The 14,830-nt window shown below is 46.2% G+C and overlaps 1 protein-coding gene across 3 annotated transcripts in view; it reads right to left on the bottom strand.

Annotated features, from left to right (window-relative positions):
* The window catches only part of LOC142183331 (uncharacterized), a 260,063-nt gene that overhangs the window by 217,354 nt on the left and 27,879 nt on the right, over positions 1–14,830 (bottom strand). Inside the window, exon 9 of one of the 3 annotated variants that reach the window (XM_075258383.1) lies at positions 7,537–8,663. The exons of 1 other annotated variant lie outside the window; for it this stretch is intronic. In XM_075258383.1, coding sequence (XP_075114484.1) covers positions 7,813–8,663 — 851 coding nt within the window. In that variant the 3' untranslated portion in view covers positions 7,537–7,812. Of the gene's footprint in view, positions 1–7,536; positions 8,664–14,830 lie in introns of those variants that run through there. One more of the 3 variants, XM_075258384.1, reaches the window with a different exon arrangement.

The raw sequence follows: 14,830 nt of genomic DNA, 5'->3' as shown, positions 1-14,830 counted from the left end.
CTTTAGAAATACCGGTTTTTACCGGTATGTAAATTAGTTCTCTCGCAGTGATGGGGGCGGGCCCCAGCGCTGGAAATGCGTCCCCACTGCTGCTTGAGAACAGGCTCCAGCTACGCCTCTATCTTCTGCTGGATCCTCCCCTTCTCTGTCGTCTTTCTTTGGCAGCGTCATCTCCGACGCCTTTAGATGTGATCTCCGCCGTGCCGTTCCTTAGAAATACCGTTTTTTACCGGTATACAAATTAGTTCTCTCGCAGCGATGGGGGTGTCCCCACTGCTGCTCGAAAACAGGCTCCAGTGATGCCTCTATCTTCTGCTGGATCCTTCCCTTCTTTCTTCGGCTTCACCTCCGACGCCTGCGCAGTTGGCTCTGCCAGTGAGACACTAGCAGAGCCGACTGTGCATGCCCGCGGCCATGGGTCCGACGCCGCAATTGCGCGCATGCGCAGTCGGCTCTACCAGTGTCTCACTGGCAGTGCCAACTGCGCAGGCATTGGACGTGACGCCGCTGAAGAAAAACGAAGAAAGAAGGGGAGGATCCTGCAGAAGATGGAGGCGTCGCAGGATCCTGTCCTCGAGCAGCAGTGCGGCCGCCCCCATCGCTGCGAGAGAACTAATTTACATACTGGTAAAAACCGGTATTTCTAAGGAACGGCACGGCGGAGATCACATCTAAAGGTAAGAGACGAATAGTCTTTCTAAAGGCTATGAGATGGAGAGTCTACAGAGATTCTTGAAGAAAGAGTTAGGGAGAAGGATGGGGACCGTTAGCAGGACGTAAAGTATCTTAGGGAGGATATACGTCTTGCGAATGTTTTAACTGCCCCCAAAGGGAATGAGGTCAGGCAGGAAATAAATGGGGAATAAATCTAACGGGTAAAATCGATGAGAAAGAAATCGAGTACCTGGATTTAGTCCTAATGGGTGATGAAAAAGGTATACGGACTAAAACGTTTTTTAAAAAAGTTGATAGTAACAGTCTGTTGAATTTTAAAAGTTTACACTATCACAAATGGATCAAGAATGTCCCATTTGGACAATTTAAAAGAATAAGACGCAATTGCACGAGCCAATCAGACTATATGGCACAGAGCAAGATCATGGCCACAAGGTTTAAAGATAAGAATTATCCAGCCCCTCTAATTAAAGAAGCTAAATCTAGGGAAGCAACCTTAGCCAAAAAGACTGCTTAGTCCCTAAAAAAGTTACAAAAAAAGAAAACGAGTATAAATACAATTTTATCACTACCTTTAATATAGCCCATCGTTCAATTAGGAAAATTTTAGAAAGACACTGGCATGTTTTGGCAAATGATCAATTTTTGAAAAAACTAATCCCGAAGAAACCTTCTATGACATTCAGGAGGGCACGAACCTTAAAGAGTCTTATTGCCCCGAGCAAATTAAGATCCTCTGGGAAAATGAATACTAAGTTTCAATCCAATAGTAAAAATGCCGGTAGCTTTAAATGTGGGCATTCGAGGTGTAAATGCTGCTTAAACATAGCACACAATACGAGGGAAGTCACTAGTAGGTCTACAAACGAAAAATTTTCCATCAGATCTAGACTAGACTGTTCATCGTCGTATGTTGTATATATTTTAAATTGCCCATGTGGGTTACAGTATGTGGGACGGACAACAATGTCTCTAAGAGATAGAATTAAGAAGCATCGCTCCAATGTTGCAAACGGCTATGAAAAACATAGCGTTTCAAGACATGCAAAGGCTAAACACGGGTGCAGCTTTTCTAATTTTATTGTGATTCCACTTGAACAAATTCCTAGCAATGTAAATAATCGGTTGTGTTTTTAAGAAAAGTGGAATAAAGAACGTATTTTAGCTCAAGAGAGTAGCGCAGTTTATCCTCGCATCCATCGGTCTTTCTTCTTCAAATAGCCACCCGTTACAACCAAGGTAGCCAGAAGAGCATCTCTGAACGCACAGTATGTCGAACTTTGAGGCAGATGGGCTACAGCAGCAGAAGACCACACCGGGTGCCACTCCTTTCAGCTAAGAACAGGAAACTGAGGCTACAATTTGCACAAGCGCATCGAAATTGGACAATTGAAGATTGGAAAAACGTTGCCTGGTCTGATGAGTCTCGATTTCTGCTGCGACATTCGGATGGTAGGGTCAGAATTTGGCGTCAACAACATGAAAGCATGGATCCATCCTGCCTTGTATCGGTAACGGTTCAGGCTGGTGGTGGTGGTGTCATGGTGTGGGGAATATTTTCTTGGCACTCTTTGGGCCCCTTGGTACCAATTGAGCATTGTTGCAACGCCAAAGCCTACCTGAGTATTGTTGCTGACCATGTCCATCCCTTTATGACCACAATGTACCCAACATCTGATGGCTACTTTCAGCAGGATAATGCAATGCCATGTCATAAAGCTGGAATCATCTCAGACTGGTTTCTTGAACATGACAATGAGTTCACTGTACTCCAATGGCCTCCACAGTCACCAGATCTCAATCCAATAGAGGAGCATCTTTGGGATGTGGTGGAACGGGAGATTCGCATCATGGATGTGCAGCCGACAAATCTGCGACTGCAACTGTGTGATGCCATCATGTCAATATGGACCAAAATCTCTGAGGAATGCTTCCAGCACCTTGTTGTATCTATGCCACGAAGAATTGAGGCAGTTCTGAAGGCAAAAGGGGGTCCAACCCATTACTAGCATGGTGTACCTAATAAAGTGGCCGGTGAGTGTAATAAAGCAGGATCGGTCAGGGCTCATTCACATCTGCGCCCCGGGTCTCCGTTATGCAGGTTTCCGTTTCCAGCCACAACATGATGGAAGCTGCCAACCGAGACACCTTGGATAGAGGAGGTCTGTCTTAATTTTTGGTTAAGGGTTTCCATGACCAGTATAAAGAGGGCCGAGGACAAGGGACAACTCTGACGGGTACCATTGTTAATACTAAAGGGCTCTGAGAGAGAACCATTAACCTTGACACGGGCAGGTATAGAGCGGGAAAGAACGCTGTTATAAATGCAATAGGAAAGCCAAACTTCAACACTGCTTTCATAAATGCCCATCTGACCCTATGGGAAGAATATGCAAATCCACCTTCCATGATGTAATTAGGAAGACAGTTGCTGCCTCATTGTTGCAAACCAATAGAGGGCGCTCACTGGAATGTGCAAGCCTGTCTTAAGACAGGATTCCAGTGAAATAACCCAATAATGGCTGCTCCCTTTAGCCTCATGCCCGACCTTCCAAGAGGCCTTTGTTTAGCAATGACGCTGGAATTATTACCAGGTTATAGTCTCTCAATCGAGGACAGCTGTTTCAATCTGGTTGGAGCTCATCAGCCCGATGTAGAGAGGACTATAACCTGGTAGAGGTGAGAGGCTTAGACAGGGTTCGGGGGATATTGTCACTCCTTAGGGAGAGACCACCATATAGGTGTGTGGAGACTTGTTAAGCCTTTAGCACTCCACTTTGCAAGGAACTATGGGAAGAATATGCAAATCCGCCTTCCATGATGTAATTAGGAAGACAGTTGCTGCCTCATTGTTGCAAACCAATAGAGGGCGCTCACTGGAATGTTTCACTGGAATCCTGTCTTAAGACAGGCTTGCACATTCCAGTGAGCGCCCTCTATTGGTTTGCAACAATGAGGCAGCAACTGTCTTCCTAATTACATCATGGAAGGCGGATTTGCATATTCTTCCCATAGTTCCTTGCAAAGTGGAGTGCTAAAGGCTTAACAAGTCTCCACACACCCATCTGACCCTGTTAAATTCCTTCTTGGCGTTGGTACCCAGAGGTACAAGGGGGATATTTCTACTTTTTGCCGCGTAAACAAGGTGAATTGATGGAGAGGCGTTGAGCATTGAACTACTTGAAAGAGTGACAAGTTGGCATAAGGTGACTGCAAGGAACCAGTAGAAGGCCATGTGGCCCCCAAGATGAAGGTAAAGGAAATAGGTAACGATGATAATATGTAGGAGTTGTAACGGGATGTTTGATTGGTTGGGTGCTTGGGTAACTGTCGATATGAACAAACACATGGTGTAAGAGCTCTGTTCCCAGCTCCATTGATTTTATCATTATCCGGCTTAACCAACCACTAACATAGCACTAGCTGTCTTTAGGAGAAACATCTGATACAAGGGATCCAAGTTGTACAAGACTCCACAGCTGCAGAAAACCTTAGAGAAATCGCCTGGAATGCTCTCCAAGATGGCGCCATTCTCTCCTCACTCTCTCCAGACCAGATCGTAGACCCCCTTGTTTGTCCTCATGAAAAAAGATGGTCAACGTGGTAGTCTGATAGGAATCCTTAATATTCTTCCACGGAAACTGCCTTCAAAAATGTCAAAAGATCTGGGGCACCCGGTATAACTCTGGCCTGACCGGACACTCCCTGGCAAACCTCCTAGGTTCAGGTCAAGACTTCTTGACACGTGACTTCACTTTGTCATAAAAAGAGTTATAAGGAAGATCATGGTTCCCCCAGGTGAACATTTGGGCAGGGGAATGAAAGGAGGAGCTGAGCTTTCCGAGACATTTACCGTTAAGGTCTTTCCAGTGGTGAGTCCATCAGCGTCCACAGCTACTCGATGCCATTTATTTCAGTTCTGGTTACAAACTAGTGCCAAAATATGTGTTCAGCATATGGTGTTACATGTACTTTCATACCACACTGGGGTTACCATGGGGGTCAGCAGCCAGAGGAATGAGATACATCATGGATGGGATCATGGTACCACTACAAATAGGCCAACTATAAGGTTCATTATGTGAATATTCTTGTTTTTTCACCACATTATGAAGTGCTATTCCGAGGTATAGGGGGATTCCTAAGTCAAGGAGGCCTGATCAGCGTGGCTCCCCAGGTAGTATGGGCTATGGACAATATGGAGAGTCTATGGAAGTGGAAAAAAAACCTGTCAGAATGTATGTGACCCATGAATCCAGTGAAAGTGCAGCAATAGGACAAGAACAAGAAGATGGGGTCAGCAGGACGGGGATGCAGCTGGTGGAGCGATGGTCCTGCAGGATCTGGGTGGGATGGACTTTACATCTTCTAAAGCTGCTGTTCACGGACCTGTTTGCTCATCTATGTATTCAAGATTTTCTCTTTACCTTGGTGTTAAAAAATTGTAAACCACATACAACCATGTAAAAAAGTACCAAGCTTCACTTTACCTACATGAACTTTTTTCGATTGGTGGTGGCTCTGCAGAACTGCTCACGTGTACACAGTCTTCAGCTTGGACACAGACGGCACTGCACGCCCACGATCTGGTTTTCTGTATTAATCAGCCACATGTCATGTTCACATCTGCGTTTGTTAATCTATTCAAGGAGGTATCAGCTTGGTACTGTCCTTGTAAGGGCGGGAGTTTCCCAGGGAGTACTATGTAAGACCCCTCCCTCCCTAGTTTGGCTTTGTACCTTATAGTGTGTGTGTTGGATTGCATCATTCCGAGCCAGTGGCGTAACTAGGAATGGCGGGGCCCCATGGCGAATGTTTGACATGGATTCCGCCGACTGACGCCAAAGACCCCATTGTGAACAGCCATGAACAATTATTATACTCTGGGGTCTTTTCACTTACCGATCCGAGCTCCTGCTGGGATCGGTAAGTAAATAGGGCCCGTTAAGTAAATAGGGCCCATTACTGCCTGGAGTAACTCCAGTCGGTAACGGCCTATTAAGAAAAAACCCCACTGTCGCCGGGCCCCTAATGTCCCGGGCCCTGTAGCAGCCACTACCCCTGCTACCCCAGTAGTTTTGCCACTGTTCCGACCCTCGGTTTGTCCTTTGGATATTCGTTTGCCTGCTGATTCTGCCATTGCTGTTCCTGTTCTGATTTGACCTTTGGCTTTCTACTGGATATTGCTTTTGTCTCCTAATTCTGCTTCTGACATTTTCTCCTGGTTTTGACCTTTTGCCTGTACGACTATTCTCCTGTTTCTGTTCTGCCCCGTAAGTCACTTGTAGGTTCTGGTTTGGATTTCATTTTGCAGATCATTTATTATTTGTACAGTTACGGTTTGCAGAATCGGTTGGTCTGAATTGTAACCAAAGTCCAACTGGCCTTGCGGCTAGCGCTGGTGAAGGCGTCTGAGGGTCTGTCTTTGGCTCGCAGTGCTGAGCTGATTTTAAGTAACTTGTTCTACTTCATTCTACTTCTCTAGTTCCTGATTATGTTTGGCCTTGAATCTCAACCATAACATTTGTACTGAGGAACGGGCTAAAATTCCTCCTAAGTGATGTGCGGGGCTGATCAACAATGACCAAAAACACTTAGATACAGATATTTCTGTACAAGGCGGACACACCAGATACTGAACGCAAAGGTTCACTTTCTTTTGCCATTCACAGATATGTGATGTTGGAACATTTATTCTATAGTCTATATTCTTTAGTCTAATATTGGAAGAATTTGCAAATCTGACTTCCATGATGTAAAGAGGGCGCTGACTGAGAATGTGCAAGTCTATCTTCCTTGATGTAATTAGGAATACAGTCTCAGTCGAGCACAACCTATAGAGTGCGCTCCCTTTAACATCATGCCGACCTACTCAGAGGCCTTTGTTTGCAATGATGTTGGGATTATACCAGATACAGTCTTCTCAGCCAAGGACAGCCGTTTCGATGTATCGCCATCTCATCAGCTTGGCGCGGAGAGGACTAATCTGGCAGAGGTGAGAGGCTTAGACAGGGTTAAGGGGATATCGTCACTCCATAGGGAGAGACCACCATATAGGTGTGTGGAGTCTTATTAAGCCATGAGCGCTCCACTGCAAAGGAACATGGGAAGAATATGCAAATCTGACTTCCATGATGTATGCCAGTGCCTCAAGTATGCTCACCAATAGAGGGCGCTCACTGAGAATGTGCAAGTCTATCTTCCATGATGTAATTAGGAAGACAGAGTCTCAGTCAAGAAAACCTATAGAGGGCGCTCCCTTTAACATCATGCCGACCTTCTCAGAGGCCTTTGTTTGCAATGATGTTGGGATTATACCAGGTACAGTCTTCTCCCTATGGAGTGACGATATCCCCTTAACCCTAAGTCTAATATTTTCGACTAATTTCATTGATTTGTTTTTTTTTCATCTACTTTTAGCCCTTGAGTGAAAATCTGTTGTAGTTTTAGAAAATTCTGAAGGTATCAAAAAATATAACCGCACATTAAATGGAATAAAACTGGGGACAACAGATCAAGAGAAGGACCTGGAAGGACCCCGTGTTTGTGAGATTGGAGGCTCAAAAAATCTGCTTGTTCAACAAATATATGTGTTGGCAATACCAAAATTTGGCACGATCTCTTCTATAGTGACTACATGTGGAGGGAAAGGCAAGCTAGAAGGGTTCTTTACAGTAATGTATGTCAGGAGGTAGTAAGGGAATAGACTATATCAGCATATAAATGGCACCACATGCATATAAGACATGTTATCAAGGTTAGAATTAGTCTAATATGAAGGTATAAGGTGGAACGCGATGGAACAAGTGGTTACTATTTCAGATTTTTGAGGACTTAACCTGGACTGACCAACCATTGTAATAACGTTGCACATAGCATTTATTATATCGCGACAATGGATGACCGAATCTATAGCGAGTTTGTTTCCAGGATCTTTAGAGTAGACAGATGGATGGGGAGTCTTTGAAAGTGGTCAGGCTTGAATGCTGTCATGAGGTTTATGGAGGTTGGGGCTAGACTTGGAGGGCTGGGCCTTCACCATATGTGCAGATTATTATGGCTGGTGCCAGGTGGAGTTGGAGGTTCTCCTTGGAGTCTGTAAAACAATGAATTATTTTTGTCCCCTTGTTGTTTCTACTATAATGTCTCCGCACCTAACGGCTTCTCCGTTGTGTGAATTTTCTGATGTCTGACTAGAGCTCTCTTGTTGGTAAAACGTTTGTCACATTCTGAACATATAAAAGGCTTCTCTCCGGAGTGAATTTTCTCATGTAGAAGAAGCCCCGATTTCCGGGCAAAACGTCTTCCACATTCCGAGCATGAAAATGGCTTCTCCCCGGTGTGAACGGTTTGATGTTTCACAAATACGGATCTCTGGGTAAAGCTTTTCCCACATTCCAGACATAAAAATGGCTTCTCCCCTGTGTGAATTTTCTCATGATCGGTAAGAATTGATTTTCGGGTAAAACGTTTCCCACATTCGAGGCATATAAATGGCTTTTCCCCCGAGTGAGTTTTCTGATGGGCAAAAAGAGCTCTTTTGTAGATAAAACTTTTGCCACACTCCATGCATAAAAATGGCCGCTCTCCTGTGTGAATTCTCTGATGTTCCACGAGGACCGATATGTGGTTAAAACCTTTCCCACATTCCGAACAGGAGAACGGTCTCTCGTCTTGGTGAAGTCTCTGATGTCTCTTCAGATGATCTTTACGCTTAAAACTCTTCCCACATTCTAGACATGAATATGGCCATTCCTCCAAGCTCTCTCTATGAATCCCACAATCCGAATTTGGAGACATGTTAGTAGCTGAGCCGTTGTGGACACTCTCCGATAGACAAAAAGGCATCTTGTGACCAGACGACAGCTCTCTGTTCCATAGACATGGGGTTGTATTGGGGATATCGAGGGACGCTCCAGATTTATCTTCTGATCCACAATCTGGAGATAAACGGACATGTCCATCCATGTGTCCTGTGGAATAATCTGCTGGGGAAAAAGATATTATTTAACAAACTAAAAAAAGTAGAAGCCTCACGTAAAAATGTATTCTCAGCCTGTGATAAAGGCTTCGATGTAAGTTTATGGAGGATGTATTTGTGAGTTATGTACTATTTTGGGGGCCACAGCGGTGTCATGTCACCATCAAGGAGACCGTCCATCTGACACAGCTCCTCACGTTCCTTCATTTATTCCTATAAGACTCACATTGAGGCTCTCATAGAATTGAATGGAGGAGCTGGAAGCAGAGAGCTCTGTCCACTGTATAGCGGCCCGATGCCTACAGCTGTATTACAGTGTTGGCCAAAAGTCTTGTCCCCCCCTGCAGTTCTGTCAGATAATCCTCGCTGTCCCCCAGATAATGATTACAAGCACAAACTCTTTGGTAATATCTTCATTTATTTTGCTTGCAATGAAAAAACACAAAATAGAATGAAAAAAAAAAGTCAAATCATTGATCATTTTACACAAAACTCCAAAACTGGTGCGGACAGAAGTATTGGCGCCCTCAGCCTAATACTTGGTAGCACAACCTTTAGACACAATAACTGCGCACAACCGCTTCCGCTAACCAGCAATGAGTTTCTTACAAGGCTCTGCTGGAATCTTAGACCCTTCTTCTTTGGCTCCTGCTCGCGGTCCCCCCTGAGATGTGAAGGGGGCCTTCTCCAAACTGCCACCAAGAGATCTCTCCCCCTCCCCCACAGGTGATCTATGGGATTCAGGGCTGGACTCATTGCTGCCACTTTACAAGTCTCCAGGGCTTTCTCTCACCACCATTTTCTAGTGCTGACCTGAAGTGTGTTTTGGGTCCTTGTCCTGCTGGAAGACCCCTGACCCCTGATGGAGACCCAGCTTTCTCACACTGGGCCCTACATTATGCTGCACAATGTGTTGGTCATCTTCAGACTTCATAATGCCATGCACACGGTCAAGCAGTCCAGTGCCGGAGGCAGCAAAGGAACCCCAAACCATCAGGGACCTCCGCCATGTCTGACTGTAGGGGGCGTCTTCTTTTCTTTGAAGGCCTCTTTTTTTCCTGTAAACTCTATGTTGAGGCCTTTTCCTACTTTTGTCTCCTCTGACCAGAGAACATTCTTCCAGAACGGTTTTGGCTTTCTCAGGTAAGTTTTGGCAAACTCCAGCCTGGCTTATGTCTCTGGGTAAGAAGTGGGGTCTTCCTGGGTCTCCTACCATACAGTCCCTTCTCAATCAGACGCTGACACTGGATAGTACGGGGTGACACTGTTGTACCCTCGGACTGCAGGGCAGCTGGAACTTGTTTGGATGTTAGTCGAGGTTCTCTATCCACCATCCGCACAATCTTGCGGTGAAATCTCTCGTCAATGTTTCTTTTGCGTCCACATCTCGGGAGGTTAGCCACAGGGCCATGGGCTTTACACTTCTTGATGACACTGCGCACGGTAGACACAGGAACATTCAGGTCTTTGGAGATGGACTTGTAGCCTTGAGATTGCTCATGCTTCCTCACAATTTTGCTTCTCAAGTCCTCAGACAGTTCTTTGGTCTTCTTTCTTTTCTCCATGCTCAATGTGGTCACACAAGGACACAGGGCAGAGTTTGAGTCAACTTTAATCCATTTCAACTGGCTGCAAGTGTGATTTAGTTATTTCCACCACCTGTTAGGTGCCTCAGGTAAGTAACAGGTGCTGTTAATTACACAAATTAGAGAAACATCACATGATTTTTCAAACAGTGCCAATACTTTTGTCCACCCTCTTTTTTATGTTTGCTGTGGAATTATATCCAATTTGGCTTTTTGACAATTCTTTTTGTGGTTTTCCAATGAAAACATTAAATGAAGATAATAATACCAAAGAGTTTGTGCTTGCAATCATTATCTGGAAGAAACTGAGTATTATCTGACAGAATTGCAGGGGTGCCAATACTTTTGGCCAACACTGTGGCCAAAAGTATAGCTCAATACTCCGCATAGCTCAATGGTGTGGGGGGGCAGGTGTTGGTCCCCTATTGATTAGGTATTTGTGGCCATAAAAATAAAGCCTAGACAACCCCTTTAACTGAATTACTTATTTCCTGTATAAGACTCTATGACATACATCATTGTGTCTGTAATGTGTCCACAGGTAACAATTCTCATCTACTACAATTAACTACACACAATCCTTACTTAAAGGGGAGGTCCTACAGAGAACATTCATCACCTATCCTCATCATACGTGACACATGTGTGATCACGGTGGGCCCCACTAATGGCAGGACGCCGCACTTAGCCAATTCCTCCATGGCATCAAATGCGCATAAATGTCAGAATCAGCCATTTTGTGCGGTATCTATCAGTATCACTACATGCAGTACTTTTGATAATGTGAACATACTCTAAGCAGGCTGATGTTCTTTTAGATAACTTTTCTATTTATGTATTTATTGCTTATGTCCTATGATGTCATTAATCCTCTTGGGTATATACTAAATGGATGTCACTGACACAACTAATGTTATGTTCACATTTGCGCCACAGAGTGCTTCAATGGACCAGAAAAAGGACACTTGGACCACTAAAACATCGGAAACCTACAACGCCCGATAGACCCCACTGACTATAATAGGATCTATTAGGTGTCAGAGATCTATGCGGTAGAGTCTCCTTACAGAGACCGACATGTGAGCCCAGCCTGAGCCCGGTGAAGTCCTAAGTGGCTAACAAACAGATCACTCTTACGGATTACATCTCATTGTGTCCTCATCCATTTCCACAAGGAGTGCCAGCTGAAATCTCTGAAGCCCTCTCTTTTTCTATCTGCTGTTCCCCTGTCCTGGAGATACACCAGACATGTGGGAGAATGCTGGGGATACACAAGGAGTTTCTCTTCCTTGTTTGATGCAGATTTTGCTGCAGTTTTTTGAGCCACAACCAGCAGTGGATCCAGCAGGAAGGAGAGGTCTAAGGGCTAGTTCACATGGGACAAGGAGGCGCCTCAAAATCCGCCTCCATACATTGGTGGTCTATGGAGACCACTGGCGCAAAAAAAAAGCAATCTGGACTATCTTCAGGCGCGGTGTCCACCTGGCGGTAGCAACCTCCAGTTGGTCCATTCAATTGAGCCGACTCCGGAGGGGGAAGCCGCCACCGCAACAGTCGTGGCAGGTAGGTTTTGACCTTAGTGTGACGCAGTGACAAAATCTGCCCCCCTGTGTGAACACACCCAAACAGTCTCCTTTATATTTCACATTCCTTTTTGAATCCAGTCCTGGCTTTGGCTCCACAAAATGGAGTAAAATCTGCACCAAAAAACAAACAAACTTAACTAACAGTATTCCTCATCGTCCACAGGATCGGTGCAGGGCCGACTGTTAATGACTAGAGATGAGCGAACACTAAAATGTTCGAGGTTCGAAATTCGATTCGAACAGCCGCTCAATGTTCGTGTGTTCGAACGGGTTTCGAACCCCATTATAGTCTATGGGGAACAGATACTCGTTAAGGGGGAAACCCAAATCCGTGTCTGGAGGGTCACCAAGTCCACTATGACACCCCAGGAAATGATGCCAACACCTCTGGAATGACACTGGGACAGCAGGGGAAGCATGTCTGGGGGCATCTAACACACCAAAGACCCTCTATTACCCCAACATCACAGCCTAACAACTACACACTTTACACACTCAATACCACCTCTCTGACAGTAGGAAAACACCTTGAAACATGTGTATTTGGCACTTGCAGTGAGGAGAGCTTGTCACCAGCAGTGAATTTGGCCCTTGTAGTAAGTTGAGGTTGGCACCAACATTTGTTTTGAAAATCAGGGTGGATTGAGCCTCTAACCAGCAGAGTTTGGGCAAATTCATGGTGGAGGGAGCCTCTAAAAACCCCAGTTTGGACCAATTCATGGTGGAGGGAGCCTCTAACCAGCCCAGTTTGGGCAAATTCATGGTGGAGGGAGCCTCTAAAAAACCCAGTTTGGACCAATTCATGGTGGAGGGAGCCTCTAACCAGCCCAGTTTGGGCAAATTCATGGTGGAGGGAGCCTCTAACCAGCCCAGTTTGGACCAATTAATGGTGGAGGGAGCCTCTAACCAGCCCAGTTTGGACCAATTAATGGTGGAGGGAGCCTCTAACCACCCCAGTTTGGACCAATTCATGGTGGAGGGAGCCTCTAACCAGCCCAGTTTGGACCAATTAATGGTGGAGGGAGCCTCTAAACAGCCAAGTTTGGACCAATTCATGGTGGAGGGAGCCTCTAAAAACCCCAGTTTGGACCAATTCATGGTGGAGGGAGCCTCTAACCAGCCCAGTTTGGGCAAATTCATGGTGGAGGGAGCCTCTAAACAGCCCAGTTTGGGCAAATTCATGGTGGAGGGAGCCTCTAACCAGCCCAGTTTGGACCAATTAATGGTGGAGGGAGCCTCTAACCAGCCCAGTTTGGACCAATTAATGGTGGAGGGAGCCTCTAACCAGCCCAGTTTGGACCAATTAATGGTGGAGGGAGCCTCTAACCACCCCAGTTTGGACCAATTCATGGTGGAGGGAGCCTCTAACCAGCCCAGTTTGGACCAATTCATGGTGGAGGGAGCCTCTAAAAAACCCAGTTTGGACCAATTCATGGTGGAGGGAGCCTCTAAACAGCCCAGTTTGGGCAAATTCATGGTGGAGGGAGCCTCTAAACAGCCCAGTTTGGGCAAATTCATGGTGGAGGGAGCCTCTAACCAGCCCAGTTTGGACCAATTAATGGTGGAGGGAGCCTCTAACCAGCCCAGTTTGGACCAATTAATGGTGGAGGGAGCCTCTAACCACCCCAGTTTGGACCAATTCATGGTGGAGGGAGCCTCTAAACAGCCAAGTTTGGACCAATTCATGGTGGAGGGAGCCTCTAAAAACCCCAGTTTGGACCAATTCATGGTGGAGGGAGCCTCTAACCAGCCCAGTTTGGGCAAATTCATGGTGGAGGGAGCCTCTAAACAGCCCAGTTTGGGCAAATTCATGGTGGAGGGAGCCTCTAAAAAACCCAGTTTGGACCAATTCATGGTGGAGGGAGCCTCTAAACAGCCAAGTTTGGACCAATTCATGGTGGAGGGAGCCTCTAAACAGCCAAGTTTGGACCAATTCATGGTGAAGGGAGCCTCTAAAAACCCGTTTGGACCAATTCATGGTGGAGGGAGCCTCTAACCAGCCCAGTTTGGGCAAATTCATGGTGGAGGGAGCCTCTAAACAGCCCAGTTTGGGCAAATTCATGGTGGAGGGAGCCTCTAACCAGCCCAGTTTGGACCAATTAATGGTGGAGGGAGCCTCTAACCAGCCCAGTTTGGACCAATTAATGGTGGAGGGAGCCTCTAACCAGCCCAGTTTGGACCAATTAATGGTGGAGGGAGCCTCTAACCACCCCAGTTTGGACCAATTCATGGTGGAGGGAGCCTCTAACCAGCCCAGTTTGGACCAATTCATGGTGGAGGGAGCCTCTAAAAAACCCAGTTTGGACCAATTCATGGTGGAGGGAGCCTCTAAACAGCCCAGTTTGGGCAAATTCATGGTGGAGGGAGCCTCTAAACAGCCCAGTTTGGGCAAATTCATGGTGGAGGGAGCCTCTAACCAGCCCAGTTTGGACCAATTAATGGTGGAGGGAGCCTCTAACCAGCCCAGTTTGGACCAATTAATGGTGGAGGGAGCCTCTAACCACCCCAGTTTGGACCAATTCATGGTGGAGGGAGCCTCTAACCACCCCAGTTTGGACCAATTCATGGTGGAGGGAGCCTCTAAAAACCCCAGTTTGGACCAATTCATGGTGGAGGGAGCCTCTAACCAGCCCAGTTTGGGCAAATTCATGGTGGAGGGAGCCTCTAAACAGCCCAGTTTGGGCAAATTCATGGTGGAGGGAGCCTCTAAAAAACCCAGTTTGGACCAATTCATGGTGGAGGGAGCCTCTAAACAGCCAAGTTTGGACCAATTCATGGTGGAGGGAGCCTCTAAACAGCCAAGTTTGGACCAATTCATGGTGAAGGGAGCCTCTAAAAACCCGTTTGGACCAATTCATGGTGGAGGGAGCCTCTAACCAGCCCAGTTTGGGCAAATTCATGGTGGAGGGAGCCTCTAAACAGCCCAGTTTGGGCAAATTCATGGTGGAGGGAGCCTCTAACCAGCCCAGTTTGGACCAATTAATGGTGGAGGGAGCCTCTAA

Source organism: Leptodactylus fuscus, chromosome 10, assembly GCF_031893055.1.
Source record: "Leptodactylus fuscus isolate aLepFus1 chromosome 10, aLepFus1.hap2, whole genome shotgun sequence".
Classification (NCBI taxonomy): Eukaryota; Metazoa; Chordata; class Amphibia; order Anura; family Leptodactylidae; genus Leptodactylus; species Leptodactylus fuscus.
This window is presented reverse-complemented; position numbering and strand designations above follow the sequence as displayed.